This window comes from Vulpes vulpes, chromosome 14 (assembly GCF_048418805.1).
Source record: "Vulpes vulpes isolate BD-2025 chromosome 14, VulVul3, whole genome shotgun sequence".
NCBI classification, from domain to species: domain Eukaryota; kingdom Metazoa; phylum Chordata; class Mammalia; order Carnivora; family Canidae; genus Vulpes; species Vulpes vulpes.
The window spans coordinates 107,791,013-107,818,161 of NC_132793.1; the positions used below are offsets into that span (position 1 = coordinate 107,791,013).

At 48.9% G+C, this 27,149-nt stretch overlaps 1 protein-coding gene across 21 annotated transcripts in view; it reads right to left on the reverse strand.

Annotated features, from left to right (window-relative positions):
- AFAP1 (actin filament associated protein 1) overlaps window positions 1-27,149 on the reverse strand; it is a 142,051-nt gene that overhangs the window by 20,524 nt on the left and 94,378 nt on the right. For 11 of the 21 annotated variants that reach the window (XM_072737591.1, XM_072737587.1, XM_072737581.1 and 8 more), the window contains 6 exons: window positions 26,036-26,131; window positions 23,072-23,153; window positions 17,595-17,744; window positions 9,720-9,931; window positions 6,169-6,314; window positions 997-1,114 (listed from right to left, as the gene is read on the reverse strand). In XM_072737591.1, coding sequence (XP_072593692.1) covers window positions 997-1,114; window positions 6,169-6,314; window positions 9,720-9,931; window positions 17,595-17,744; window positions 23,072-23,153; window positions 26,036-26,131 — 804 coding nt within the window. Of the gene's footprint in view, window positions 1-996; window positions 1,115-6,168; window positions 6,315-9,719; window positions 9,932-12,016; window positions 12,080-17,594; window positions 17,745-23,071; window positions 23,154-26,035; window positions 26,132-27,149 lie in introns of all 21 variants that reach the window. The other 10 variants (XM_072737595.1, XM_072737586.1, XM_072737584.1 and 7 more) reach the window with 1 other exon arrangement.

Below are 27,149 nucleotides of genomic sequence, written 5' to 3' on the forward strand. Positions count from 1 at the left end.
CCTAGGGGATGTGCAGAGAATCAGGAAGGCAGGAGAGGATGGGCAGGTAGGATGAGGCAGGCAGGGAGGAGAGACTGTGTGAGGAGAAGCCCCTTTCTGGAATCTAGTAAGGAGCCTGCAGAGGAATCCCTGCAGGAACCCCAGGGCAGGCCCAAGTGGATGGAAGGAAGAACATTCACGACCAGATATCCAAGACCCTGGGGACACATGATGTCACAGCACTTGGTCACTGGCTGGCCACCTCTGGCCCACACACAGTAATCTTTTCAGTGTGCTTCTGTTTCTGAGCTCTGGGAGTCCCTGTTTGACCTCCACTTCCCGCAGGAAGGCCGTAGTCTCCTGGTTCCTGCCTCAGACAGGGGTGGGTTTATGACCATGGAAAACAGGTCGCTGACTGGGGACTCCATCAAAGTACTGAGAAAAGAATGGGTGAGCAAAACAAGAAAAAAATGTAAAACACTTTCCAACTTCAAAAACAACAATAATTAACACATTCTGTGCCACCTTTGAAGTATATCTTGCCACAGATGCCCATTTTAAGCTCACCCAATACTGGGGGGCCAGTGGTAGGATGGTTTCTCCAGTGCCTCTCCATGAGCCTGCCGAGTCTGTGAGCCTCACCCCTGGTGGCCCAGAGGATGGCACGGGGCTTGGCCTGGGGAGCGTGCAGTATGGCCGAGGCGGTGGCAACATTTCCTTTGCGATGTGATTTCTCTGAGCTCTTCTCCAAGCGTTAACTGCTCAGTGATAACTTCTACTGTGCTCTATTTTGACGTATCTAAGTTACAGACTTTAATGTGCTTTCCTTCACTCCGTATTCTGGGATGTGCAGCATGATACTTAAGGGAGGGGATGCGGTTTTCATCCTGGCTGAGGGCACGGCAGAAAGCCCTCTGGCTCCGGGCCTGAAGTCAGGAGTCCCGGGTTACAGGAATCCTCCCCAGCCTCAATTGTGACACAACCGAGCCTGGGCCATCCTAGGAAGGGCACACTCACCGAGCCGTTAATGCATGGGACGTCATCGTAATGCAGCGCCATGCCACTGGGGTGGGCGTAGCCGTTGGTGGTGCTCCCCAGGTACGGGTTGGCAGAGATACCGCGCCTGTTCATGAAACTGCAGGACAGGAAGTGGGTTAGACCCCTCTCAGTAATCTAGAGTCTTACCTGAGTCCAGCTGGACACTCAGGGCCTGGCCCGGCAGAGGTGTGGTGTTCATGAGAGTGACCAGGATGGACTGCTCACCTGTAAAATCAGGGAAGCAGCCACCCTGCTGGGCTGTGGCAAGGGTGGTGGGAACGCATGCTGGACACAAAGCACTGCCTGGCACATAGCACACGTAACCGTGTTTGAGACTTGCAGCATGTTTCATTTCTGTAGTGCACAGCGGGGGCACCCGGCCCACCGCCTGCTGGCTGGGGCACAGCCTCCACCCTCCGCTGGTATGCGCTGTAGCTGCCTGCCAGCATTTTCATGCTTCTTCCCTGAGCCTGTCAACGTCAATGCTCAAGGCAGAGACACAGCTGGCAAAAGTGAAGGGTTTACCATCTGGCCTTTCTGGTGGAAGTTCATGGACCCCACATTCTTTACGGCACCTACTCTGCACTCATGTTTCAAGCTCCCCACGGTCACGTAGCATTACTGCCACCGCACCTCAATGCCACTCACCTCCCACCGTCCCTGCCAACCCTGAACTTAGGGGAGGCTGACAGCGGCCAACCAGTGGGGTCCCTCTCCATGCACACTGCGCTGGCACCCGTGGTGCTCCCAGAGCAGAGCACTGTACAGCCTGTAGCCACCTCTCTGCTTCTTCCTGCCACCCACTGCCCTGTGGTCCCCTCTGCCTAGAAGTACTTCTCCCAAGCCCCTGAGGGGGTTCACTTCCCTGTGAAAGCCCCGTGAAAGCCTGAGCCCCACAGTAGGCAGCTCCCCCACCCTCCATGCCTCAGAGTCGCTGTCCTGCTCCTTGCATATGTTGCTCATCACCATCTGACCTGTCGTGTGATTAGCTCATCCCCCAGAATGTCAGCCTCAGGAGAGCACAGCCATGGTCACTCTCACTTGTTCTGGACCTCAAGCGTCAGGCCCACGGGGCTCTCGACAAACACGTGCTGGATGCACGGCATGCCAGTGGTTCACGCATGAAGTTGTTTGTTAGAAGTGGCAGATGTGAGTGTCCAGGGAAGAGAGAACCCAGATAGCACTTTCTCTAAACTAAAATTAATGAGTAAATAGCTAAACTAAAAAAGTGTGGAATAGAAAAAATATATATGACAAAATAGATTTAAAAATATACATATATATATATATATATATGAAACATTTTTAAATGTAGGCCCCACAATCAGTGTGGAACCCAACATGGGGCCCAAACTCACCACCCTGAGATTAGGACCTGAGCTTAAATCAGAGTTGGATGCTGAGCCTGCCCAGGTGCCCCCTAAAAGTGTATTTTTTAAAAATTGTGTTTCTTTGCAGGATCTTACATCTCTGTAGTAACTAGATGCATAAAAATGGGAGGAAAGAAACTGGTGGGGGCAGGACAGGGAAGGAGGTCTCAGGCTAGGCCAGGCCCTGGTTCCCTGGAGAAGCAGAGGGGCCTGCAGTGGCCGGGGTAGGGGTGGGGGTGGGGGTCCTCCCAGTGCTCAAAGCACAGGCACGCCCTCTGCTGGGCAAAGGCGGGCACGCCAGTCCCACCTCACACAGGCTCTTTAATGTGTACAACCAACAAAAATGTATAGGATTATTCTGTACTTAAAACACAGAAAATTCGGTACAGGAAAAGGAAATGTGTTGAAAAGGAAAATGCACGAAGGAAAGACAGAAAAATTCAAGAACTTAAGTCTTCCACCATGACAGAGGACTTTCTTTTGTTTTGTTTTAAAATATGTATTTAAGGTTTTCTAATGTAAGTGTCTCACTTGAGGGGATTTTGGGGTGAGGCACCCTGCATAAGGCTAACACACGCCCCATATGGTGCTCAGTGACTGGGTGTCTAGAGCCGCGGTGGTGGTGCCCCTCACATGCTTGCTGTGTGGTGCCAGGCACACAGGGCACAGATTCTAGGATGGAGCAGGGTCCCCCAGCGTCAGGACAGAGCTCAGAGCGGTCATCAGCAGGGTGCTGTGAGTCATGTAGCGTGAGAACAAGTGAGTCACAGACACCCGGGGTGGCCCAGGTGGAAGAGGCCTGGGATTTACATGGAGGGACCTGCACCCCAACACAAGTATCCGGGCCCTAAGCAGCATGTGGAACCCCATCTATGGACCAGGCCCCCGTCCTCTGCCTCAGAGCTCTTTCTGTAGGAGGGGTTTTAATCAAATATAAAAGTGGAAGTGAGACAAGAGAGCCTATGCTACTTGTTAAAAATATGAACCCCTCAGAGGAAGTACACGTACTGTGCAAAAATACAGATGATGTAAGGTCGCCATCTCACCATGGCCAAGTGTACGGTCCTGGGGCAGTATGTGCAATCACGCTGCTAGCAGCCAGCACTGCCCTCCACCCAGAGAGCTTACCCACCTGAAACCCCATCCTTATGATACCCCTTCCCTCACCTTGCCCCAGGCCCTGACCCCACACCGGTCTCCTGCCTCCATGGATCTGCCACAGGACTACATCATATAGAATGTGTCCTTTTCCCTCTGCCTGTTTCACCCAGCAAAACACCCTCGAGGTTCATCCCTGTTTAAGGGGTTTCCATGAGAAGGTGACTCAGGTTAACAGGTCCCTTCCAGTCTGTCACTGCCCTCTCTCTGCCCACACTGATCTACAGCCTTTAAGCCACTACAACTACAGCTTGCTCACGGTCTCCAGTGGAGCATGGCTTGAAAACAGTTCCAGGGAAAAAAGTCAGAATGTTTCCCTTGTGTCACATAATCTATGCATCTCATTTAAAAATAGGCTAGGCCTTGGGAAAAATAGGTTCCAATTGTTTACCGTTATTAATATTCCTAAATCGTGACTTTTCCTGGGAGAATTTAAATTACTATTTTTTCTTTAACTGCCTCCTTCCCAAAATATACCATTGTCCTCTCCCCCTCAGACGTATCCAGTGCACAGACACTCCCCCTGACGACCTTGAAAGGATTCATTAACCGGCTGCCAATTTGCATAAAGGCAAAAATTAATTTAATCTCAGGATATTTATCATACTGGCAAGATGCCATATTTTATATTTTGAACATTACTTGCTTGTTAAATCTCTTCTCTCAAGTTTTATAAGAATGTTTAGCTAGAAAACTGAAAAACGAAAATATCCTTTATTGCTAACATTTATAAAGATTTTAATGAGGTAGCAAAAATTCCTGCAGTCATAAACTCCTTACATGCATATTGTTAATAAATAATTTTTCAATATTGCAATCTACGTTCCTTTCTCAAAAATGTGACCTGCCCACATTTCGTTTAGATTAATATTGCACTCATTTGGGAAGTAGAAGCTGGGTTTTGTTCTAGGGGAAATACTGATACTCACACTTCTCTGAGGTATGGTTATTAGTTTGCTGATTACCACTGAGGACACTCATGTATAAGGAGAGGCCCCGTGATCTAATAAAGTTCCAAAGAAGCAGTTAAAAACCACAAACTCCTTTCTTTGATGTTGCTCTAGATGTGGAGATTTTGTAAAACCTGGTTTATGGATAATACATTTCTTTAAAAGCCACTTGATTAAATGTGCTCATTTAGTATGTGTGCTGAATGATTAAGGGGTTTGCTGCAATCCACCGCATGCTGCCAACTGGATAGGGTGTGTTTATGGAAAAATAGTGAATATGAACAGAAGAGTCAGTACTCGACTAGGTCACCCTGATTTCACACAAAAGGCAGTTGTAAAAATGGGGAGTCTATACTTTAGGAAACCTCTAATGTTCCTGGAGATTTTCTGGAAAAGTCATACAGAAGTTAATTCATGCTGTCAAGGCTATTCACCGGAGTTGGGTGTAACATGTGGCTCAATCCCTCATAGGAGCCCACGTTGCTTCCACTGGCCCCAGAACATCCTGGCCAAACAATAAGTGTTCATTCTATAGCACCACTTGAGAGATACATGAAGACCACTGGAACTCCTTGCAAACACCACACGTGTCAAAACTAGATGGTGGAGCTCATGGACACTGGGTCTCTCCATCGCAGACAACACTGGTGGGTCTGCCCACAGCTGGCAGTGGGTTTATCATCATGGGCGTCTGATACAACTCCATCACCTGCTTTGTTTTGAGCCATCTGTCCTCAGCCTCCAAAGCAGACGTCTCTGCCGAGGAGGGAAAAAGGAGCAGAGGTCCAGGGATTGGAGACATGAGACCAGAGGAAGCTCCAGATGTGGCTCCAGACAGACACCGCCTCCCCTAGCCTCATCTCTACAAAAGGAGCTGGAGCACTGAGAGGTAATAGAGCCCTTGTCTAGAATTTCCCCTTAGGAAATGCCACACAGAGCCTGAGTTCCCTCCTCCTGGTCCAGAGCCACTTCCCTCACAGCCCCAAGGCACAGGCTTTAGACCAGTATTACTATGAAACCAGTTTAGCCTATTGAGCTGCCTGAATCTCAAATGCCTTTGGGTCTGCAGACCTAACCTTGAGAACTGCTGCTATGATTATCCTTGTCATCATTATGTTATAGATATATGGTTCAAAAAATGTTTTCATATATAAGCCTTTTTAAAAAAATAAAAACCACAACAATAAATAAAAGTACATGACTGAAGACTTTGAAAATTCAGCCCTCATTACTTACAGTAGATGTAAATTATCTACTGCAAAGAACTGTCCCCTTAATACAAGGGTCAGCAAGCTACAGCCCATGGGCCATACCCAGCTTGCTGCCTGCATTTGCAATAAAGGTTTATTAGAACACAGCATGCCCATTTGCTTACGTGTGGTGTGTGGCTATGATGGCAGAGCAGAATAGTTTTTACACAAAACGTTTGGGCCACAAAGCCAAAAATACTTACTGTCTTGCACTTTATAGAAAAAAGTTTGCCACCCCTTCTCCAATAGAAAAACACAGAGGGAGAAAATGACAAAAATTTCAGCAAAGTTTGGATCAATATGATACAAAAGGGAAAGTCTTTAGCTGTTTCCTCCCCTGAGTCTATGCACACAAAAGTTAAAAAAAAAAATTGTGAAAGAAAAGCATAGTTTGGCTCCAGAGCCAGTTCACAGGGATCTTACCAGAAGGTCTGTTTGGCCGTCTGAATGACGTTCGCAGATGTCTCCACGTCGATATAGTCGTAGTGCAGGGCCCCAGGGTCTGTAGAGGATCCTGTCTCAGCCAGCAAAATCCCAATCCATCTGCCCATGTCCTCAGAAGAGGAGGCCTAGGGAGGAGAAGGGAGAAGCATGCATGTACTTAAGTGATGGTAAGGACTCTCACATTTCCTCACAGCAGGACAGAGACTGCGTGGCAGCAAAGGGAATGCGGCTGGAAGCACGTGAGGGGCATGAAGGAGCAACAGAGACGTGGTCTTGGCCTGAGTGATGTGTTCACTATCTTATTATTTTGGGGAAAGGCAGTGGGTGGGAAGTGCAGGAATTACTGTGTGGAGTTAAATCTCAGCTGAAGGAAGTTGCCTATCAAGTGTCATTAATTCCATAAAAAAATCGTGGCCAGAAACAGCAGCCTCAGCCAGACTGACCGGGAAACCCCACGGGGCCTGTGCCTCTGTGGGCCCCAAACTCTATCCCCCTGAAGCCCTGCTGGGGCTCCTAAACCAGCCTGAAATGGCAATCTTAATTCTCTTGATTAGATGGTACAAAAAAACTTTCTTCCATATCTACTATGTTTACATAAGTGTAAAAAAATATTTTTGGGGTGCCTGGGTGGCTCAGTTGGTTAAGTGTCTGCCTTTGGCTCAGGCCATATTCTGGGGTCCTGGGATCGAGGCCCACATTGTGTTCCTTGCTCAGCAGGGAGTCTGTTTCTGCCTGCCCCTCCCCACTGCTCATGCTCTCTCTCTTTCTCTCTAAAGTAAATAAATCTTAAAAAAAAAAAAAAAGAAAAAAGAAATATTTTCATTAAAATAACTAATTTTTAATATGAAGCTCTATTAAGTTTAGCTTAACAACTTAAAGGAAATGAGGTTTTATATTTATAGCCTTGACAAGTTGAACACTGATCAGAATACACGTAACTATAAATATTCCCAGAGCTATTAACATGAAATATTACTTTGATGGAATTATCCTCGATTTGGCCAGTGGAAGGCCATTCGAGCTGGCCCCTGAGGCCTTTGCTGTGTCCCTGTATAAGAAGCCACAATCCCCGCTATGCTCTGATGAGACATGCCCAGCTCCTCTTGTACCTTTCCTTGGCCTAGGCCTGGAATCAGCCATTTCTCCAGAAAGCTGTTAGTGGATTCCTCCTGGTGGGAATCAGAAATAGATGTGTGTGTGTGTGTGTGTGTGTGTGTGTGTATTCATGCACTTGTCTGTTGTGTACATGTATGCATTTATAAGTATACATATGCACACATGTGCATTCATACACCCACATCCATCTCTATTTCTGTACTGAGTCATGAGATCAAACGAATACCTCTAATTTCAGTCTAACAACACAGGGTTATTTTTTTACAAGCTATGAGAGAATTATATAAACTATGAAGAAAACCATAAGCTTTAGTGTATCAATCACATGTTACATAGTGTGTTAAAATACTTTGAAAAATGCTTAGATAGGGGGACACCTGGGTGGCTCAGTGGTTGAGCCCTGCCTTCGGCTCAGGGCATGATCCCAGATCCCAGGATCGAGTCCTCCCTCACAAAACCTGGGAGCTGGGAGCCTGCCCCACCTGTGGGCTACAGAGGCACAAGGGTGCCTTCCTCAGCAGGCTGCTCCCAGATCCGCCCTCTCTCCCTTCCTGCATCCAGCATGCTCCAACTCCTGCCCCTGGCCCCCTTCCCAGCTCTGTTGCTGAAGCTCGTACAGGAGACCTGCCTTGTTTCACATCAAGGGCACAGTTTCCTCCTTTGTGTTTTAGCTTTGTCCCCTGCACCCACCCTACAGTCTTCACCCTGCATAAATCTTACTAAGTACAGATTCTGGCCCAATGCTCATATTTTACAGGTGAATCTAAAAGCCGAGAGAATACAAAAGATGTAGTGTGATCCCACTGTGTGGCAGAACAAGGACTGGGGCCTGGAGGTGCGGACCCCAGTGGTATCAGGACTGTGAGTCCGCAGACGGCCGCGGTCCATGTGTCGCTCCTGGTCACCCTCACAGGCCACCAGTGCATGGAATGAAGAACTCCAGATTTAGTCTTTTCCCTGTTCCTGACAAAAATGGTCTTTTCTTTGAACAAAGTCTTTGAAACAAACTCCCATCTCCTATCAAGACCTACTAGACAACCTCATGGACCACCTTGATCATGGCCCCAAGCCATGGGCTCGCTCCCCGTCCATCTACCACTACCATCACTGAGCATCCTACACCTGAGAAACAGAGATCACCCCAGCCTTTCCTCCAAAGCTTATGCAGCTTTGTGTGTCTGTCATCTACACATCCCACATCCACAAGCTTTGGAGGTTCACACACCTGGTACTTGTGTTCAGGGTATGTGTGTGTGTGCACGTCTTTGGGTCTTAATCATGTAAATGAACAAAAAGATAAAGAAGGTCTGAATTAATAGTAGATAGAAAACAAATTAATAGCATAATAGATGAAAATCACAATTGGAAGTTTTCAGTAGACTGCTAAGAAACCAGTTTCAATTGCTTTTCTGCTTTAGTGAAAAAGAAGTTCCAGAAAAGCAGGCAAACATATAACGAATGTACACAAAGCTGCAGGCTCTTGGGAATTAAAGGTGTTCTTTAGTAATTGGCACACAAGCCACTGTCTATAAACACCTGTTTGGGGCACTTGGGTAGCTCAGTCGGTTAGGTGTCCGACTCTTGATTTCAGCTCAGGTCCATGATGTCAGGGTCGTGGGATCAAACCCTGTGTTGGGATCTGTGCTGGGCATGGAGTCTGGTTAAGATTCTCTCTCTTCCTCTCCCTCTGCCCCTCTCCCCAGCTCCCACACATGTATGCACGCTCTCGAAAGAAAGAAAGAAAGAAAGAAAGAAAGAAAGAAAATGGAAGGAAGGAAGGAAGGAAGGAAGGAAGGAAGGAAGGAAAGAAAGAAGAAAGAAAGAAAGAAATAAAGAAAGAAAGAAAGAAAGAAAGAAAGAAGAAAGAAAGAAAGAAAGAAAGAAAGAAAGAAAGAAAGAAAGAAAATGGAAGGAAGGAAGGAAGGAAGGAAGGAAGGAAGGAAGGAAGGAAGAAAAGAAAAGAAAAAATAAAAAGAAAAGAAAAGAAAGAGAAAGAAAGAGTAAAAACCCATTTCATCTGCAAAGTAGACTCCAAAGGGCAAGTTGAAGAAATACCATTGCTTCAAAGGTAGACCATACTCAGGGGGAAAAGGAGTTATTTTTCTGCTGCATTTAAAAAGCAGTGCCCTGTATGCAATCATAGATCTAATCTCCATGCAAATGCACATGGAGGAAAGGAAGCCAGGAGGTGGTCTGGTGCAGGGTGTAGGAAGAATGGGCACCAGCTGTACATCCAGCACCACATGCAGAGGAGGAGGTGACAAATGAGCCCAGCAGAGGCCACCATGGTGGGCAGGAAGGACGGTGCATGGTAGGCTAGAAGGATAGGATCAGAAGCCATGGTGCCCTGGGGAAAGCGGCAGGGACATCGCTGCAGGAACCATCTCTGAGCGTGAGCTCGAGCAGCACCTTACCTCCAGCACGGCCACCTCCTGTCCATTGCGAAGCAGTCGGAACGTCAGGGGGTGTCTGGAGTCCAAGCCCGGGATCACATCACAGCCGCGGAGAGGAATAGAAACAATGTGGGTCTTGAGATCAGTCCTGTCCTTGTGGAAAATGAGCTTGTTATCCTTGACCCGGCACCAGCGCTCCCGCCAGCGGTTGTTGGAGAGCACGTTGAGATAGCCTGCAAGGGGACCGAGGTCAGATGGTTAGGGAACACACCAAACCCCCACATGCCTGCAAATGCAGACCCATACAAACAGGAGCTGCCTGGTCACTACCTTCAACCAGCTTTGGGGGCTCTCGTAAGGCAGACAGTCCACCCCAGAAGCCCCTAAGGTCTTTGCAGTGAGTAGTGTGTGCCAAGGAGCACTTGAGGATGGTGAATGGTTTCATGGGGAGCTGGGGTCTGCTTGGTAGGGCTGAGCTGTCGGTGTTTTCAGGGCAGGAGGGAAATGACAACATGATGGCCGTCCTCACATAACTGAAGCAATGAAAACAGGGTAGAATTTATTCTGAGTAGCTGCAAATGACACAGCCAGAGCAGAAGTTACAGGAAGGCAGATTCTGATATAACATGAGGAAAAACTCTGAAAACGAAAGCTTTGCAGGGAAGAGGAGGCTTTGGGAGGTGCCAAGTCCCCCACCACCAGACGCATTCCAGCAAATGATGGAAGGTCCTGGCATGAGAGTCCTACCAGAGACAAAGACATCCTGTTGGCTTTTCCTGCAGCCTCAGCTTTGAGATTTTGTCAGAAAGGTGAAGCCCACCCTGATGGGATTGATAGGCTTGGGTCTGAAAGCACACGTCTCTGACCCTGCATGACACCTTTACCGCTATGGGGAGATGTGTGTACCCCACACATGGGATCCAATTATAAGAACAATGATCCTCACTTCTAAAGAAGATTCTCACTTCTCAAATATGAGAAACTGGTCGTTCTCATTTGTCACAAACAAACGAACAGACAAACACACAAAATGTGACCGAACAAGGCACGGAAACCAGATTTCACAGGGTGGCTGCTACTTGCACCCACTCCATAATGCTAGGAGACAACTGCCCCCTGCCGTTGAGATGCAGAAAGGGAGTGACACGGCACATAAAACTCAGGTCAAAAAGGAGGAAATAAAACGAGGATTTCTTCATCATTCAGCCACCCTTTCAATTCATGCATGTGCACACATACACATATGCCCACAAGCACTGCTCAAAAACAAAAGAAATCCTCTCCAGTTCTGATGTGTATAATGCCTTTCCAAAGGGCTTGGGAGGATGCGTTTTGTTTCTCTCTATGTCTCTACCACACTAAGGTTCTGCATCTTACACACCTCACTGGCAATGAATAAAGGCTATGCAATGACATAAAACAAAACTCAGAACACGCAGGCAAGTTACAGGGCTTAATGACGCTTCCTACATCATAGATAAATACTCAGTGAATTCACGAGGTGAACTCATAAAATGGCAATTCTCGTTTGGCTTGACATGACAGCGGTTCTATTGATAACCCCTAAACTGAGGCTCCACTGCTTCTCCTGGAGTTCAAGCTTTCATTTGGAGCCTAGATTGCTGTATTTGTAAAATAAGAAAAAAAAGGGGAGAAGTTAGCCCATAGGCTCAAGCGTCTGGAAGCCAAGTCCCTTGTATTTGTACATTCAGGAGGGAGGTGCAGGGACGGGGAAGAGATGCTGGGGTCCAGTCAGAGGCTGAGAGGGCTCCTCTGTGAAGGAAGGGGTCACTCCTGAACCCCCCCGTGACTACTACAGGCCACCTGACAAAGCCTGACCTGAAGCTCTTTTAAAAGTTGACAACAGCAAATAGAGAGTGGTTATTTTCATTTTATAAAATACTATTTGTAAATGGCATAGTTCTCATGTTTATTCTTTAAAAAAAAAAAGAAGAAGAAGAAAGAATGTTCTACTTAAAAACATCTAGGCAGCTATAACATCTGACCCACATAGTGGCCATCAGAACCACGGACAGCTAGGCTCACAGTACCATGTGAAAGCACAGAAACACACAGAAAGCCCTCTTTTTTAGATGTTTATGAGACGACTTAAACTGTACCCACCACCGGTGTGCTGAGCATGAGCCAACATGCAGGACCTTGAGCCAGATGTGATGGTGCATCTAAGAAGAAGCAGGCAGCATGCAACTAATCTCCAGGAACTTAGTGGACACGATAGGGAACAAATTCACAAGGAAGTCCTGAGCTCCAGAGCACCAGCAGATGCTGTGACTGGGGCTGGCAGGAGGGAGACCCACCTGTGCCCGAGTGGTTCAGGGATGGGGTGCCCTCATCAAGGGGCAGGGGCTTCTTCCATAGGCCTGGAGAAGAGGGAGCATGAGAAACAAAGGCTTGAAACATCCCACAACTGGATATACGAACCTCGGAAACTACAGTAGGACCCTGGTCTTGATGCACAAGGTGCTGGGGAAGTGAGAAGCTAGGATATTTACAGAGAAATTTAAGCAGCAAGGCCTGAGAGCAGAGCTGACTTCTTAACAACAGTGACCACATTCCCTTTAAGCATGCACGTGACTTTCTATTATAGACCTCGGCACTTGGGGGCACTCTGGCTCAGGAGCACCCTCCGCAGTGTGGAGGGGGCAGTTTTCCAGCATGCTCCACTAATGGGAGGGCGGGGGTCGGGGGTCGTCTCTGGAACAGGTCAAGGCACTCTCATGATATTTCCTTCCCTGAATGAACCTGGCCCAAAGTCACCAATGCTATGAATTTCTTGACATTTGAGTCACAAAAGGAATGATTATATTGGACAAATCCTCCTTTTATTGAGGATGTGATATAGGAAATCACCATATTTTTACAGCTTCCTACATTTATTTTCAGTCCTCAAAGGGAAAAGCAAATAAGAAAATGACAGTGGATGAGAAGCACATTTCTACAAACAGGAAAGCCCATGGTAACTGGCTTCTGCTGCCAGGCCTGCTGCCCTTTGGTCTTCTCTGAAAGGGGTGGCCTAAAGTTCGTATCTTCTGGGTAGGGAGCACAGGGAAATGGCATCTGAGTCACAGGGCAGGTTCCCATGGCCCCTGACACTTGGACAGAGCGGGTGGGGACACGGATCCCAATGGCCCGAGTATTTCAGCCAGAGCACACAGCCACCGCCAGGTGGTGCCAAAGTGCAGCCAGGCTGCTGGCGAGTGGGGACACAGGGGTCCTCCAGCCCAGCGAGAGCCGTATGCCCACCCCAGGCTCACCAGCCCACCCGGGGCAGTTCCACCAACTGCATGAGGCAATTTCAATGCAATTTGATTTCTTTCTGGATCCCACCATCATGTTATGTGAGATGTTACTGGATCTTCACAGTTTGGTAATGTCAGTTTGACTTTTTGAGATTATTCTTGCTCCCAAAACTCAGATTTCTTGCAAAACCATGGTAAGAGGCTTAGGGTTTCATTAGAGCTATAAAAGTAACTTTATAGGCCCGAGATTAAACAAACATAAGGGCAGAGGGTTAGAGAGACACAAACACACTCTCATTCAGCTGTTAGGATCTCTGGTGTCTCTGGCCTCAGTACCAGCTGCTTTCAAGTTCAAGCAGCTGCAGAAGAACAGGCGGAAGTGGGGCCAAGTGTCCACTGAGTTCCCCTCTGTAGGGTGGGAAACGTGGTGTCAGCCTGCCAGGCTCTGGTCCTGCTCTTGAGAGGCCTCAGCCCAGCGTGATGGCTGGTTCCATTTGGTAGGCCTCGATTTATAATCAGCTGGGAGGAAACAACTGGGGAAAGTGGGGAGAGGGTATCAGAGGTGACAATGTTGCCAATGGCTGAATCCAGTCCCACCGGTGCCCGAATCCCAGCTGACCGCCTTAGGGGCCTGTCCTCCAATAGGCTTGTGCCCAAGAATGAGGGTGCCAATGCCCCAGCGCTGTGACTTATACCAAGAACACTTTCTACCTCCTCGATTGAAGGTCACCTGATTTTTTGTGAGGCTGACTATGATACAAGGTAAGAGGTAGGCAGCTTCTCTGTACGTCCACTAAAAAAACAACAACAACAACAACAACAAAAAACACTATTGCTGCGAACGTCACAAAGTCACAGGATAGTCAAGCTAGAAGGGGCCCTGGAAATACCCAGCAAGGCCCTCAAACTAGCTCAGGTTATGCTGCCTCGTGGAGACCTCGTTCCACCTGGCTCCCGTATTTCTTATTACCCATGCCATGCACCTGGCACTGCCCTCACACTGCCTCGAATAGGTCTGTGTGCTCAGGTTTTTAAAAACAAGCACATCAGGTGAACAAACGAGTAATGACAGCAACCATTTGCTGAGCATGAATTATGACTTATTAAGCCCAGAGTTTAGCATTCAAGATTTTTAACTTTAATTTCCTTAGAAAAACAAGGTAGGTACAGGCCCATTTCACAGAGGAAAGACCTGAGGCTCACAGAGGTAATCCGATCTGCTTAAGGTAATTCATTCTCTCAGTGAACTGGTGGAGCTGCCCTTGTCTGCCAGGCTCTGTGCTGGATTCTGGGGCACGGCTGGGGTGCAAGGTGGCTCTGCATCTCGTCCCAGAAGGCAGGAAAGAAAGCTGCAGAACTGGGCCAAGGCAAGACCGTCAGCAGCTCTGAACTGAGCAGCAGCACAGGACACTGTTTTCCCGGCTCCCACCTGCCTGGAGGGCGCAGAGAAGGCGGCCGATCAGGAGGCTAGTGCGCTGGTCCAGTGGGGCACAGACGGGGGAGAGGACATGCGTTTCCTGACAACAACCATGGAGGTCATAGGCTTGTAAGCACCAGGGAAAGGCAAATAGAAGATCCTTCCTTGCTCATGGGTCTGGCTCACATCTCAAATCATAGCATGCACATGTCCGAGTGCAGCGCTCACCCAGCCAACGCTCACCATCACCACAGGGTTCAGGGCAGGAAGAAGCAGTGCTATGGGGCTTGTGGGGCTGACCCTGTCAGCTGGCCAGGGGACTCACTGGCCCTCCCCACTCGCCAGTGTGGGGGTGCCCGCAGAAACCATCTCCTACCACCTCCTCCCAACACACGGGTTTTTATTATGCATCTGGAGGCCCACCTGCCCAATTACGTTTTGCAGAAAACCTGAATTTGAACCCAGGTCTCTGTTGCTCCTGGGAGGGATCTTCTAGCAGCACGCCCCCTCTGGCCTGGCCCCCTCCGCTCAGCTCTGCTGGCAGCACAGGGGCAAGCAGCTGCATGGCCACAGCTCAGCATGGTCAGAGTCTCGGGCCCTTAGCTAGCTAACATTTTCTGCCTACAACTTTGCAGCTGTACCAGAATAATTGAGAACAGTCATTTCCCCCATTCCTTTCTCTATAGATCCCTTCTCTGGCCCTGGGACCCAGCGAAAATCTAGATGACAATTTCAAATCTTACGGAGAGAGGAAATTCTCTTAATAGACACAAACGATGTCCTCCGAGCAGTTTGGTGGAAATCCACACGTGTAATTACAGCCCCCAGATTCCCCCTTCCTGCACATGGAGCAGCCAACTATGTTTCCAAGAAAGTGCCAGCAACAGGATTTCCTGCAGTGCCCGAGCACCAGCACAGTGAGGCTGTTTATGAGGGGTTATGAGCGGGCAGATGCGGAAGGCGGGGGCAGAGCTGGGTCAGCGGGCCAGCTTCCCCACCACCGCTGCTCCCAGCTGTGCAGCTTAGAGCAGGCCACAGCCTCCCAGGCTCAGCGCACTGTTTGTAATGGGGTCTGGACCCCAGAGTCTCCCCACATTCCACACAAATGTTTCTACTTCTGCTGACCTAGAGCGGTTTAAAAGACAAAAACTGGGGGGGGGGGGGGGGGGGCCAGGGTGGCTCAGTCAGTTGAGTGTCTGACTCTTGGTTTCTGCTCAGGTCAAGGCCTCAGGATCAGGAGAGTGTAGCCTGTGTCAGGCTCCACGCTCAGCAGGGAGTCTGCTTGAGATTTTCTCTCCCTCTCTCCCGCTTGCACACGCACACACTCTCTCTCTCAAATAAATAAATAGACCAAAAAAGACAAAAAAAAAAAAAAAAAAAGACAAAAATGAAGCTAAAAAAGCAGTTCCCTTTGTTGGATAATTTCCTGTTTCCATTTATAATTCCTAACTGCCCTCCAGGGCCAACCCAAGGGAGAAACAATCCCACACCACCAAGGGCTTCTTGTGGCACCAAGAAAGGCAGAGGCGGAGATTAAATAGCACCCTGGCATCAACGAATTCCTGTTCTTCCTTCTGCTCCTCCCGGGCTAGAGCCTTGTGTGGTCTGCTGTAATGTCAGCCCCTCAAAGCCTAGGCCCCATCCCTTCTGCTGTAACCTTAGCCCCTTGAGTTAGGGTCCCATTTCCCCTGCTGTAACCTCAGCCCTCTGGGCCTGGGCCCCGTCCACTCTGCTATAACATCAGCAAGGTGAAACTCTCTCTTTTATGTAGGGTAACAGAAAGAGCTTCAGTCAGCCCGCTTCTAGGACTACTACGTACTGCCATTTGACTAGGGACAGATGCAGGGACCCTTGGTCTCCTTTTGGTAGCACTCTGCTCCCAAAAGTCCAGAAGCGGCCACTTCACCAGCCCCCCGCCCCCCGCCGTCTGCCCAGCCAGCTTCCCCTGTATGGACACTTCTGCATCACCACCCAGGGTAGCCAAGGCTTGACAAAGGACATGACTCTACCAGGCCTTGAAGTCTCACATGTGCAGCTTCCTAGAACCACAACAATCACAGCCAGAGGGAGCTAGGACCTCACCTGGACCTATCCTCAGGGTGCAGCACACACCTGGCTCCTGCAAGCTCTGGCACCCAGCCAGCTCTGTAACCCACCCCCTCCACTGTAGCACTGACTCTTCTGTTGTCCTCCTGGCATAGCTCACACCCTGGGATGGGGCAGCTGTTGCATTAATTTATCTTTGTCTATATGGCCAACTTGGGCACTTGGGACCGTGTATCCCCCCATATAAGGCCCCATACCTTGGGCAGACAGGGTGCCCACTTGTGCTCATTGAGACACAGGGGTGAGTAGAGCAAGTGTGCAGAAGGAAGAGACCAAGGACCTGCCCTGACAGAACACTGGCCGTGCCGCTGGAGTGCACGGGCACCTAGGCCCGCCTCGATTCCTAATAGAGGCCAAAGCCCTGCGGTCTGGCTTTGAGTGTTGTTCTCCAGCAAAGGACTGCTCGGTGCCTGAGGAAATGGGTGTCTGTACAACCGCCACCCCTTCCCAGCAGCCCCCTGCCCATGCCTCCACTTCACTTGGGTCCCTGGGGACACTCCCGCTGCCCTGGTTTCCCTCCTCTTCATCACCAGGACGCACTGCATGTCTCTCCCTGTGATCCCTCCTTCAGACCCGCCTCTGCCACACAAGCGATAGCCCTAAGAGGGCCGGGGCCACATCATGGGTGCCCACCCTGTCCTGGCAGGGGCACCTGCTCAGAAAGGACTTCAGGTGATGGGCTGATGATGGGATGGTCCATCAGGCTCTACTTGCTTGAAATTGAGGTCTGAGACATGCAGCCCGCCAGGATGCTTATTCTACCGGTGTAGCCCTGGGAAAGCGCTGTCACCCCATGCACATGCTAGGCTCCACACTACCTCCTTTGCTCACCAAGGCCTGTGCATGTGTCCCAGTTTAGAAACGTTTAAAAGGAATTTGGGAGAACTTCATGGGATCAAAGAAAGAATTTGTTTTTCATCTTGAAAGAACCTCAGAGATCATTTCAAACCCCTGCAAGATCTTTTATTAATAAGCAGTAAAAATGTAGTACATTTCCCACCATTCTGAGGATCACAAGTCTGTCTTGAAAGAGCCCAGTAGATGCAAACGCAACTCCAGAAGAGGCCATGCACCGGATGAGCGCCGCTCATACCCAGGCACCCTCCGTCTTACCACAAGTGGGGACATCCTCCTCTGCTGATGAGGTCTGCTCATCTGTTGATGGCTTTTTCTTCCCCAAGCCAATGATCTTGGTGATCTTCTTCCCAGTGACTTTAGACACTGTACCCTTGGCCTCTGATTTGGAACTCTTTTTCCTCTTAACTGTCAAGAAAATGATGAAAATGAGAAAGTGTATTTCAATTACAGACTATAACCTAAGACAATAATAATAAAGCATAAATCATAGTCAATCCTATTTCCTTCAATTTTCATTGCTTGAGCACCTGCTATGTGCTAGCTATCAGTGTAAACATAAAGGAGGACAGCAGAAAACAGGCATCCTGAGGGAACGCATGTTCTAGAGTAGGCTAAGAGCAGATACACATGTGCGTGCACATGTGTACACATGCATGCATGCACAGGCATGCACGGAGGAGGTCCGATGGCAGGCAGGCCTGTGCAGAGATCTATAGTGGGTGACACGGCAGAGGCACTGGCGGTTGGGGGAACCTTCCGAATGGGCAACCTTCCGAATTTTGAGCTGGGAGCTGGGTGACAAGGTAGCGGCTGTGCAGAACCCCAGGAAGAACCTTCTGGCCCGGAAGGACATCAGCCAACACAAAGGCCATGAGGCTGAAAGGAGCTGGACACGTCTGAGGAACAGAAAGAAGCCGTGTGGCCACACCCTGGCCAGTTCAGGGAGGGGTCGAGAAGGGAAAGGGGGACCTCAGTCTTCCCCAGCCCCAGGAAGCCCTCCAGCAGCCCCGTGCCTGTCCCTGAGACATGCATGCAGCTCTGCCCTCTCCAGAACCCTCAGCCCATCATGGTCTGCTTTAGCCTGCAGAGCATTAAATTATGAAGTCACATCCAATATATCAAATTCACAAACATTGTGCCTTAAGATGATTGCTGGCTTCCTTTGGGAAACTGGAAGGTCTGGCAACTCTGGACCCCCATTTGGAATCTCGAGATCAGATGGTGCGTGAGTGTGCACGGGGGATCTGGGGGCAAGACCCTTCTTCCCACGGTAACTCTGCAAAGGGACAGGTCACTCATCACCATCATCCGAGGCCATTATGTGCCTGGTCCTGGAGGCAAGGGGCAAAGGCCACTTCTCAGGCCACACAGAACACTGGGACATCCAGGAGGGTCAAGTGCAGCTTCACTAGGGAGTGGGGTAGGCAGGAGAGGGGCTCCACGCCCCCCAACAACCCTCCTGGTGTCTCCCTCTCCAGGGTGACTCCCACCTCCCAGTCTATAACCCACAGGGCATCACAGCCCCTTGAGAAAATATAATGAGGCAGGAACTCCTTCCCCTCCTGCTCAGCCCATGACCATAAGAACACAGCATAAACAGCCACAGGATAATGTCAGAGAGAGGGGCCCCTGGACATGGAATTACAACCCTGGGCCTCATTCTTAAAGCCCCTGTGATACAGATGACTCGCTCTACCTCATGGCGGGGGTGGGGAGGTCGGGGGATGGGGGAACATCTTCTCTCTTCCAGTCTCACTCTGCCATAGCCACCACCAGCAGAACACGAGGTGCAGGCCCACATACCCACCCCTGCCCCATCTGCTCTCACTCTCCTGAGCCCCGCAGACTAGGGGCCATCACGAGCTCAGTCACTTGATTTTCAGCCTGTCTCTCTCTCTCTAGAAACAACAGCTGACAGAAGAGAAGCTATGCCTAGTTTCTGGGTAAACACAGTGTTTGTTCCAGACTGAATGAAGTGCCCTCGGAATCCCTATGTTGAAGCCCTAACCCCAGTGTGGCTATATTTGATGATGGGGTCACATGAGGTCATAAGGGTGGGGGCCTGATCCAGCAGGATTAGCGTCCTTTTTAAGAGGCTGTGATCACAGAAGAAAGGCCACCTGAGGACACAGAGGGATGCGGCCATTCACAGGCCAGGAAGAGGCCTCCCCAGCAACCAGCTCTGATGGCAGCACCATCTGGGGCTCCCGGCTGGCAGTACCACGAGAAATAAACATCTGATGTTTAAGGGCCCAGCCTGTGTCTTGTGAAGGCCTCACGTGATATAGAAGCATGGAGCGCAGAAGGCCACTTGCGCCCCTTACAGTCTCCCAATACCCACCTACCCTCTCTTTTCAAACAAAGCATGAAGAACCTGCCTTAACCTTAGTGGGAAGGCACATTCCCCCCAGTTGCCCCCAGACATGGGGATCTGCCGTTTGGATGGCTGTGTCATTGTGCTTTCAGTGTGGCCGTGCCAGAAGTGAAAGCAGCCGTGAACGGTCCCTCTTAGCTTTTTTGAAAGAGCCTCGAGACCATCTGTGACCATAGTCCCGTTCAGGCTAAGCTCTGAAAGGAAGGTGTTCCCAGCATTCCCTGGAGGCCCCCTTTTGCAGAGCTCAGGGGGCAGGCGGACCACTTCTTCACAGCTCACAGCTCAAGGTTACGTTTACTTCCAATTCTACTAGCAGTTGCTCCTATTTGGAAAGTCCCTGCTGGAGCCTGACTACAAAGAAAAGAGATCATACTTTTAATTCCTTGAAGGACCACTGATTAATTTTTTGCAAAAGCAGAAGTATGAGACTCCTTGGAAGAAAAAGCCAAAGTATGGAGGAATGTGAGACTATGTTGACGCTATTTACTACATAAAAGCAGAATCTGGCCCATGCAACAAATCATGAAGAAACTCCCAAAACTCAGAACTCTCAACTGAAGTCAGAGGGCAGGAAAGCCCCAGAAGTCCAAACAGCACACACTGTGAGCGCACGGCGGGCAGTGAGGGACAGGCCACCAAAGCAAAGCTAACTCCTGGCATTTTTAAAGCCATAACTATCATAAGCGCGGACCCATCCCTCTGGCCAGCAGCGTCTCTGAGCCATGGCATGGCTGGGATAAGGGGAGCTGTGCTGAAATCTCTCAACTGCAAAAAGCTCTAGTGTGAGCAGCAGGAATAGAAGCTAAGGCAGAAGCCAGGAGGAATTTAAACTATTGGCCTCCTTCAGCAACCACTCAGGGAGTGTCTGCTACATGCAAAGCAGAACAATTTTGAATCCAGGTCACCTTCCTTGAGAAAAGGAAGCAGAAGGATTTTAGATACAGGTGTATTCTCCAATGCATACATCCATTCGTATCATCCTGTGAACCTGATTTCCAATAGGGACCAAAAGAGGAAAGAGACCCAACCAAAGAGCCATGGCTGCTGCACCCCAGCATCTGAGTAGGAACCTGAGATTGCAGGTTATTCTGATTCAGAGCAAAACTTAGACAGCTCTCCTGGCTTTGATTACACCTAATGTGCCCATGGAAGACACAGACGATGCCTTCCCCTGAGTGACTTCTGACAGAGATTGCTGAAATTGCACTCGGATGAGACGCAGTTAGAGAATCACATGGGCAAAGGCAGAGGTCGTGACCTTTAGGCACAAACCTTGGAATAACACAATAGTCTAGGTTATTTGCCTTTCAAGATTCTCAGTGGTCTGGGTTGCTGTTTGGTGGAAGGGGGCCTCACTTCAGAGCTGGGAGGGGCCTGCTCCATTCTGGCGAGGGAGCGCAGATGAGCTGAGTGGGCAGACCGCTCCCCCGGAAGCCGAGGTCACAGGGCCAGGAGCACACAGGCTATTGGCTCTGCACAAAGAAATCTTCCCCATGACCCACAAATCCCACCCTCCTCTTAGCCCACACACTGGGAAGGAAAGTGAAAGCCAAGCCACGGACCAGGATAAGCTATATGCAAAACACGTTGATACAGGACTTGGACTCAAAATATATAAAAAAACTCTCAGAAGTCAGTAAATATGAACAAAATCCAATAAAAATAGGGGCAAAGATTTGGGTAGATATTTCATCAGATGATACATGGTTGGCAAAAAGAAAAGAACATTAAAAAAGGTTCAAGATCCTTAGTCTTTAGGAAAATACAAGTTAAAGCCACCATTACAGAGCACTATATGCCCATTAAAATGACCAGAATAAAAGAATAAAACAAAATGACATTAGCAAGGTGGTGAGAACACCCATGGCCCTCAAATTCCACCCTTAGATATTTATCAAAGAGAAACGAGATACACGTTCATGCAAATCCTGTTGAGTGTCTAGAACAGCTTTATGCACTGCTTAAACCTGGAAATACCCAGCTGTCCTTCAGTAGGTGAGGGGATACCTAAACTGTGGCCCATCTGCACCCAGGAAAGCAGCCTGGCCACATAAAGGAACAGACTCCTGACTCACACTACAATGTGGGTACATCTCACATGCACCATGCCGGGGAAAGCAGCCAGACCCAAAGGCCACAGACTGTCTGATTCCACGTCTAAGACATTCTGTAAAGGATGGAAAACAGAGTGGGTGCTACCAGGGGTATGGGGGGACATTTTGGGGTAATGGAAATGTCCCACATCTGGACTGTGGTGAGGGTTACACTCCTGTGTCTGCCAAAGCTCAAAGAACTGTGTGCCAAGAAGTGTGGATTTTACCGGACATATATGCCTCGTAAAGCTGACTTAGAAAAAAGAATTCAAAATCCAAATGCTCATGTTCACAGCAGCATCATTCACAGTAGCCAAACACGGAAGAGCCCAAGGGTCCACAGGATGGGTGGATTAACACGATGTGGTCCATCCAGAAGACGGAATGCTATTCAGTGTTAAAAGGAAGGACATTCTGATACCCAACACCATGTGGACAGACCTTGAGGATGTTGTGCTGAGTGAAACAAGCCGGTCACAAAGGGACAAATGCTGTAAGACAGCGCTCATATGAGCTTCCTTGAGGTCTCAGATTCATAGAGACAGGAGGTAGAGTGGAGGGCGCCACGGGCTGAGGAGGGGTCGAGGGAGCTAGTGTTTATGGGCACAGACTGCCAGTTTCACAAGATGAAAAGAGCTCTGGAGCTGGACGATGGGACAGCTGCCCAACATTGTGAACATCCCTAACAGTGCTGAACTGGACACAAAGTGACTGAGAATGCGAACTGTATGTTAACGTGTATTTAACCACAACTTTAACAAGTCATTTTTAAATGAAAGTGAATAAAGACATTTCAGAACGTCATTTTTAAAAAGATTGCAAACCTGTGAGGCTGGTCTCCTCGTTTCACAGATGGGACACTGGCAAGTGGCCTCTGACAGCAGGAAGGCTTGCCTGGGCTCTGGGGCTGAGCAAAGGTGGCATGGGGTGGGCATGCAGGCTTCCCATCCCACTCATCCACCTCCTCACAGCAAATTTCTCTCAGTGATAAATCAGGTAAGGAAATAAGCTGCCAGAGGCCTGGAAGTTAAAATATATACAGGGCACACCTGTGCCAGGGTTCAGTAGGACGGCAGGTTAAGACACGTGGAGTTCCCATCAACCAAAGGGGTGTTTCTGTGCTTCCAGCACATGACACCGGGTGATGCCAACTACATCACTGAACTTCCAAGGAAACTTGTCACACAAAGTCCATAGAGCTGGACACATTTTATATTTTCTTTTCTTACTTTTGTTTTTGTGTTTTGGGCATGAGCAGAACTCACCTTGTTCTTTTCCATTACACACAGTGATGCCATTTTCTGTAACACCCTCTCCATCGGAGCTGGGTCTCTCAGAAGACAGTTTCTGCAAGGGTAAAAAGGATTAAGTTATTCTCACAGTGGGTCACACTGGCCAAGGGATCAGTACAAAGTGATCTCTGAGGTGAAAGGAAGTGTGGTTGAGTCCACGACCACACACAGAGGCCAGGGTTCAAGCACAGACAGGCTGCCAGCCGGCTCATTACAAGAGCTTCAGAAACAGCAGAGGAACGAAGGGCAGACTCACTGGGGCACTACTAACACATGCTCTGGCCCCAGCTCCATCTCATCCAAATCACTTTTTCTTGCAAGTAATTTTGAAAAAATATTAAGATTACAAAAAAATATTCCCTTCACCAAGCCATGTTATCCTTCCAGAAGGAAAGATCCCATCACCTGCTCAACTTTCCCTGTTGCCGGCCAATAATTGGGTGAGGCCAGATATCTGACCATAACAGACACACTCCGAACATATGCAGAGACAGACCACTGTCAAAACTGTCCCAGGGTGCACCGGAGTACCTACAATATTTTATAGCCCTGCTATCTGATTGTAGGAACCATGACTAGGATTCTGAGCTGGCAACTGGAGAAGAGATGTTGCTTAGAGCTGGAATCCTCCATTCTGGGGGAGAACTATGGCATCACAGTGGAGGACATGAGCTTGGACAAACCCTCCTGGTCCCACACATCACAGCCCAAAGGCACAGAGCCTGGCCAACTAGAGACCAATGGAACATCTGCACGATACCAGGGCACCAGGGAACATGCCCCATTATCCACTCATGAGGGGTCTGGGTGGTATTGTCCAAGGATGGCAGGCAGGGGTTTGTGATCCCACAGTGGCGCGGGGAAGAGTTGCAGTGAGTGAGGAATGGCATCTAGTGGGAGCCTGTAGTGTGCTGAGTCCCAGCAAAAGAATAACCAAAGGCCACCACTGCCCCAGCTCTTGGGCCAGGAGACTGGGGTCTGGGTTGGCAGGCCTGGCCAGGTGCTAACAGGGTAGTCACAGAGAAGAAGAGCCACTGCCCTTGGGGAATGGGAGCTCTGACACACTGCCGATAGCACAGGGTTTGGGAGCAGCCTGTCTGGAAAGTGATGTTTAAAATATGAATCAAAACTGTAAGAATATTTCCACTGTTTGGTCTAGTAACCCAGCTTCTGGGAGTCTCTTCTTAGCTAACAGAGACACAGCGAAGCCTCATGTGCGAGACACCAAGGACCATGCTGTTTTAAACGGTCTGAAGGGAGAGGACGGGACTGGGGTGATGGGTACAGACCCAAACAATAGTAGAGGCGCATGGATCTGGTGTTACACACCTGCTGAAAATGCAGAAGTGCCTGCTCCTTATTACGAGTTTTCAAAAGCCTGGAACATTGCTAATAGCATACGGGTAACAGATGGAAAGGCAGTGTAAGCAACTGATGCATCAGACCACTCAAGCTGATTTAACACGCAGTGTTGTGGGGAGCTGCCTCCTCTGTGCAGTGGACTCATGAGGGACTTCTTTCCTCCTGTTTCTTTCTCTAGACTTTCTGAGTTTCTACAGCGAGCAGGCATTGGTTTTGAAATCAGGAGAAAAGGGATGCCTGGGTGGCTCAGTGGTTGAGCATCTGCCTTTGGCTCAGGTCATGATTCTGGAGTCCTGGGATTGAGTCCCATGTCCAGCTCCCCTCAGGGAGCCTGATTCTCCCTCTGTCTGTATCTCTGCCCCTCTCTCTGTATCTCTCATGAATGAATAAATAAAATATTAAAAAAAAAAAGAAATCAGGAGAAAAATGAACGGGCCTGCTGTGTCACAATGTCTGGGTGAGGCCTGTGAGCTTAATTTAATGTGTCCATCCATGTGGAAGAGGCTGGTGGATGAGACTAACACTGAAGTCAGTGGACTGAGTAAGCAGACTGTCCATGACAGTGTGGGTGGGCCTCACCCCATCAGTTGAAGGCCCACATAGAACAACAAGTCCACCTTCCCCAGCAAGAAGGGATTCTCCAGAAGGCTGCCTGCAGACTTCATCTGCACCACTGGCTCCCCCAGGTCTCCAGCCCACAGACCCACACTGTAGATTTTGGACTTTCTAGCCCCCATAATCGCATATGCCAATTCCTTATAATAATAATAAATCTCTTTGTATGTATATATGCATGTACTTCTGTGTATCTGTATACATATTTACATAATTTTGCAACATATATAACATTTTACATTTCAACTTTATATGTACTTGATAACACACACACACCCTGTCAGATCTGCTTCCTTGGAAAACTCAGGCTAAAACAAGAATAGACAAAAAAGGATCTGTTCACAGAGGCAAGAATGAGACAGAGAGGACTCAGAAGGCTCCTGGTCCACAGAAGCCCACAGAACCCACATGACCTCCAAAAAAATGAGACTGGTGCACACAGACATAGAAAGCATGGCTGGAGAAGGCCAGGCATGGCACACAGCAGTGATGGGTTTACACAATCCTAGCAAGAAAGGCCAGCCCTCTATCCCCACCACTGGGATCTCGTTGTGTCTTCCAACAAGCAAAATGAATACAGAACAGAAAGGGACAGGGAACGTATTCTGGTCTGTTGGGAATAAACCTTTGGGATCTTGCTTAGGCAGTGCCTATTGTATTCCAGACATACAGAGACCAACGTGTGGAGTTCCACTCTGCCCCGTGATGGCTAAGTAACCTACACACCTAAAATCCTTTCACACTTTTAAACCCACTTTTGTATCTAAAGCTGGGGATGATCAAACCAACCACATAGTCTGTAAAATGACTAAGTCAAGCTTCATACACAGCATGAACTTGAAATGCAGAATCAGCAGGATTGCATTTTTTTCTCCAATTCTCAGTGCAAAAATTCCCAGAGAATGTTATCAAAATTTTGAGGGAGGCCTAAAGCATTCCTGGGAAGAAAGACGCACTTACCTTCTCCAGCTCTGTCTTGTGCACTGGGGAGCTTGATGGGGGTGGGCCTTCTGAATCCGCCGGCCCACTGCAGCCACTGTAGACATCTCGGATCACCTACAATAAAGTGCAAACATGTTGGAGCACTCTCAGAGACAAGGATGCTTGCATAAGGGGCTGAAGCTAGAATGAACAAGCAGAGGCATACAGTATGGTGGGAAAATCTATGGGCTCAAAAGCACTTGGCTTTAAGTGATGCCAGGTGCTCATTTGTTCACTCATTCATTCACCAAATGTCTCTCTGATCTTGGTATTGACACAGGTTTTGGGATACAGGGAAATCATGGGGCTTGCATTCCAGCATAAGTGTGGTACTATGGTGAACAATGAGCCTTACCCAAACACGAAGGTAAAGTAAGACAGCAATAATTGATAATAACACTGGAAGGTGATGTTTAACAAAGAGGAAATGGCTAATTTACAAGATTGAGAGGCCTCACTGAGGGATGCCTGGGTAGCTCAGTGGTTGAGCATCTGCCTTCGGCCCAGGGCATGATCCTGGAGTCCTGGGATTGAGTCCCACATCAGGCTCCCTGCATGGAGCCTGCTTTTCCTCCCTTTTCCAATGTCTATGCCTCTCTCTGTGTGTCTCTCATGAATAAATGAATAAAATCTTAAAAAAAAAAAAAAAGAGGCCTCACTGGGATGACATACAGGCTGAGAGTCAAATGCTCAGAAGGATGTGGCCCCATGAGGAACCAGTGGATAAGGCTTCTAGGCAGAGAGCCAACTGGTGCAAAGGTGCTATGGTAGATGTGAAGTGCTTAAGGATAACATCTGGTGTCGGGGGACAGAAGATGGTGGGAGGCCACCAGGAAGGTGTCTCAGTGCCTTCAGGCCCAGCAAGGAGCCCGGGAGCTACAGGATTGACTTTCTGGGAGGTGGTATGGCATAGAGGCCAGGAGCACAAGCCACAGAGCCTGAATGCCTGAGTTCTCATCCCACCCTTCACCTGGGGCAAATTTAATTAATTGCTCTGTGCTCCAGTGCTCCTGCCTACAGAGCACAGACACAATGGGTCTCAGTGGGGACCGTACATGGTCTGAGACAGTGCCTGAGAGATGGGGAGCATGCC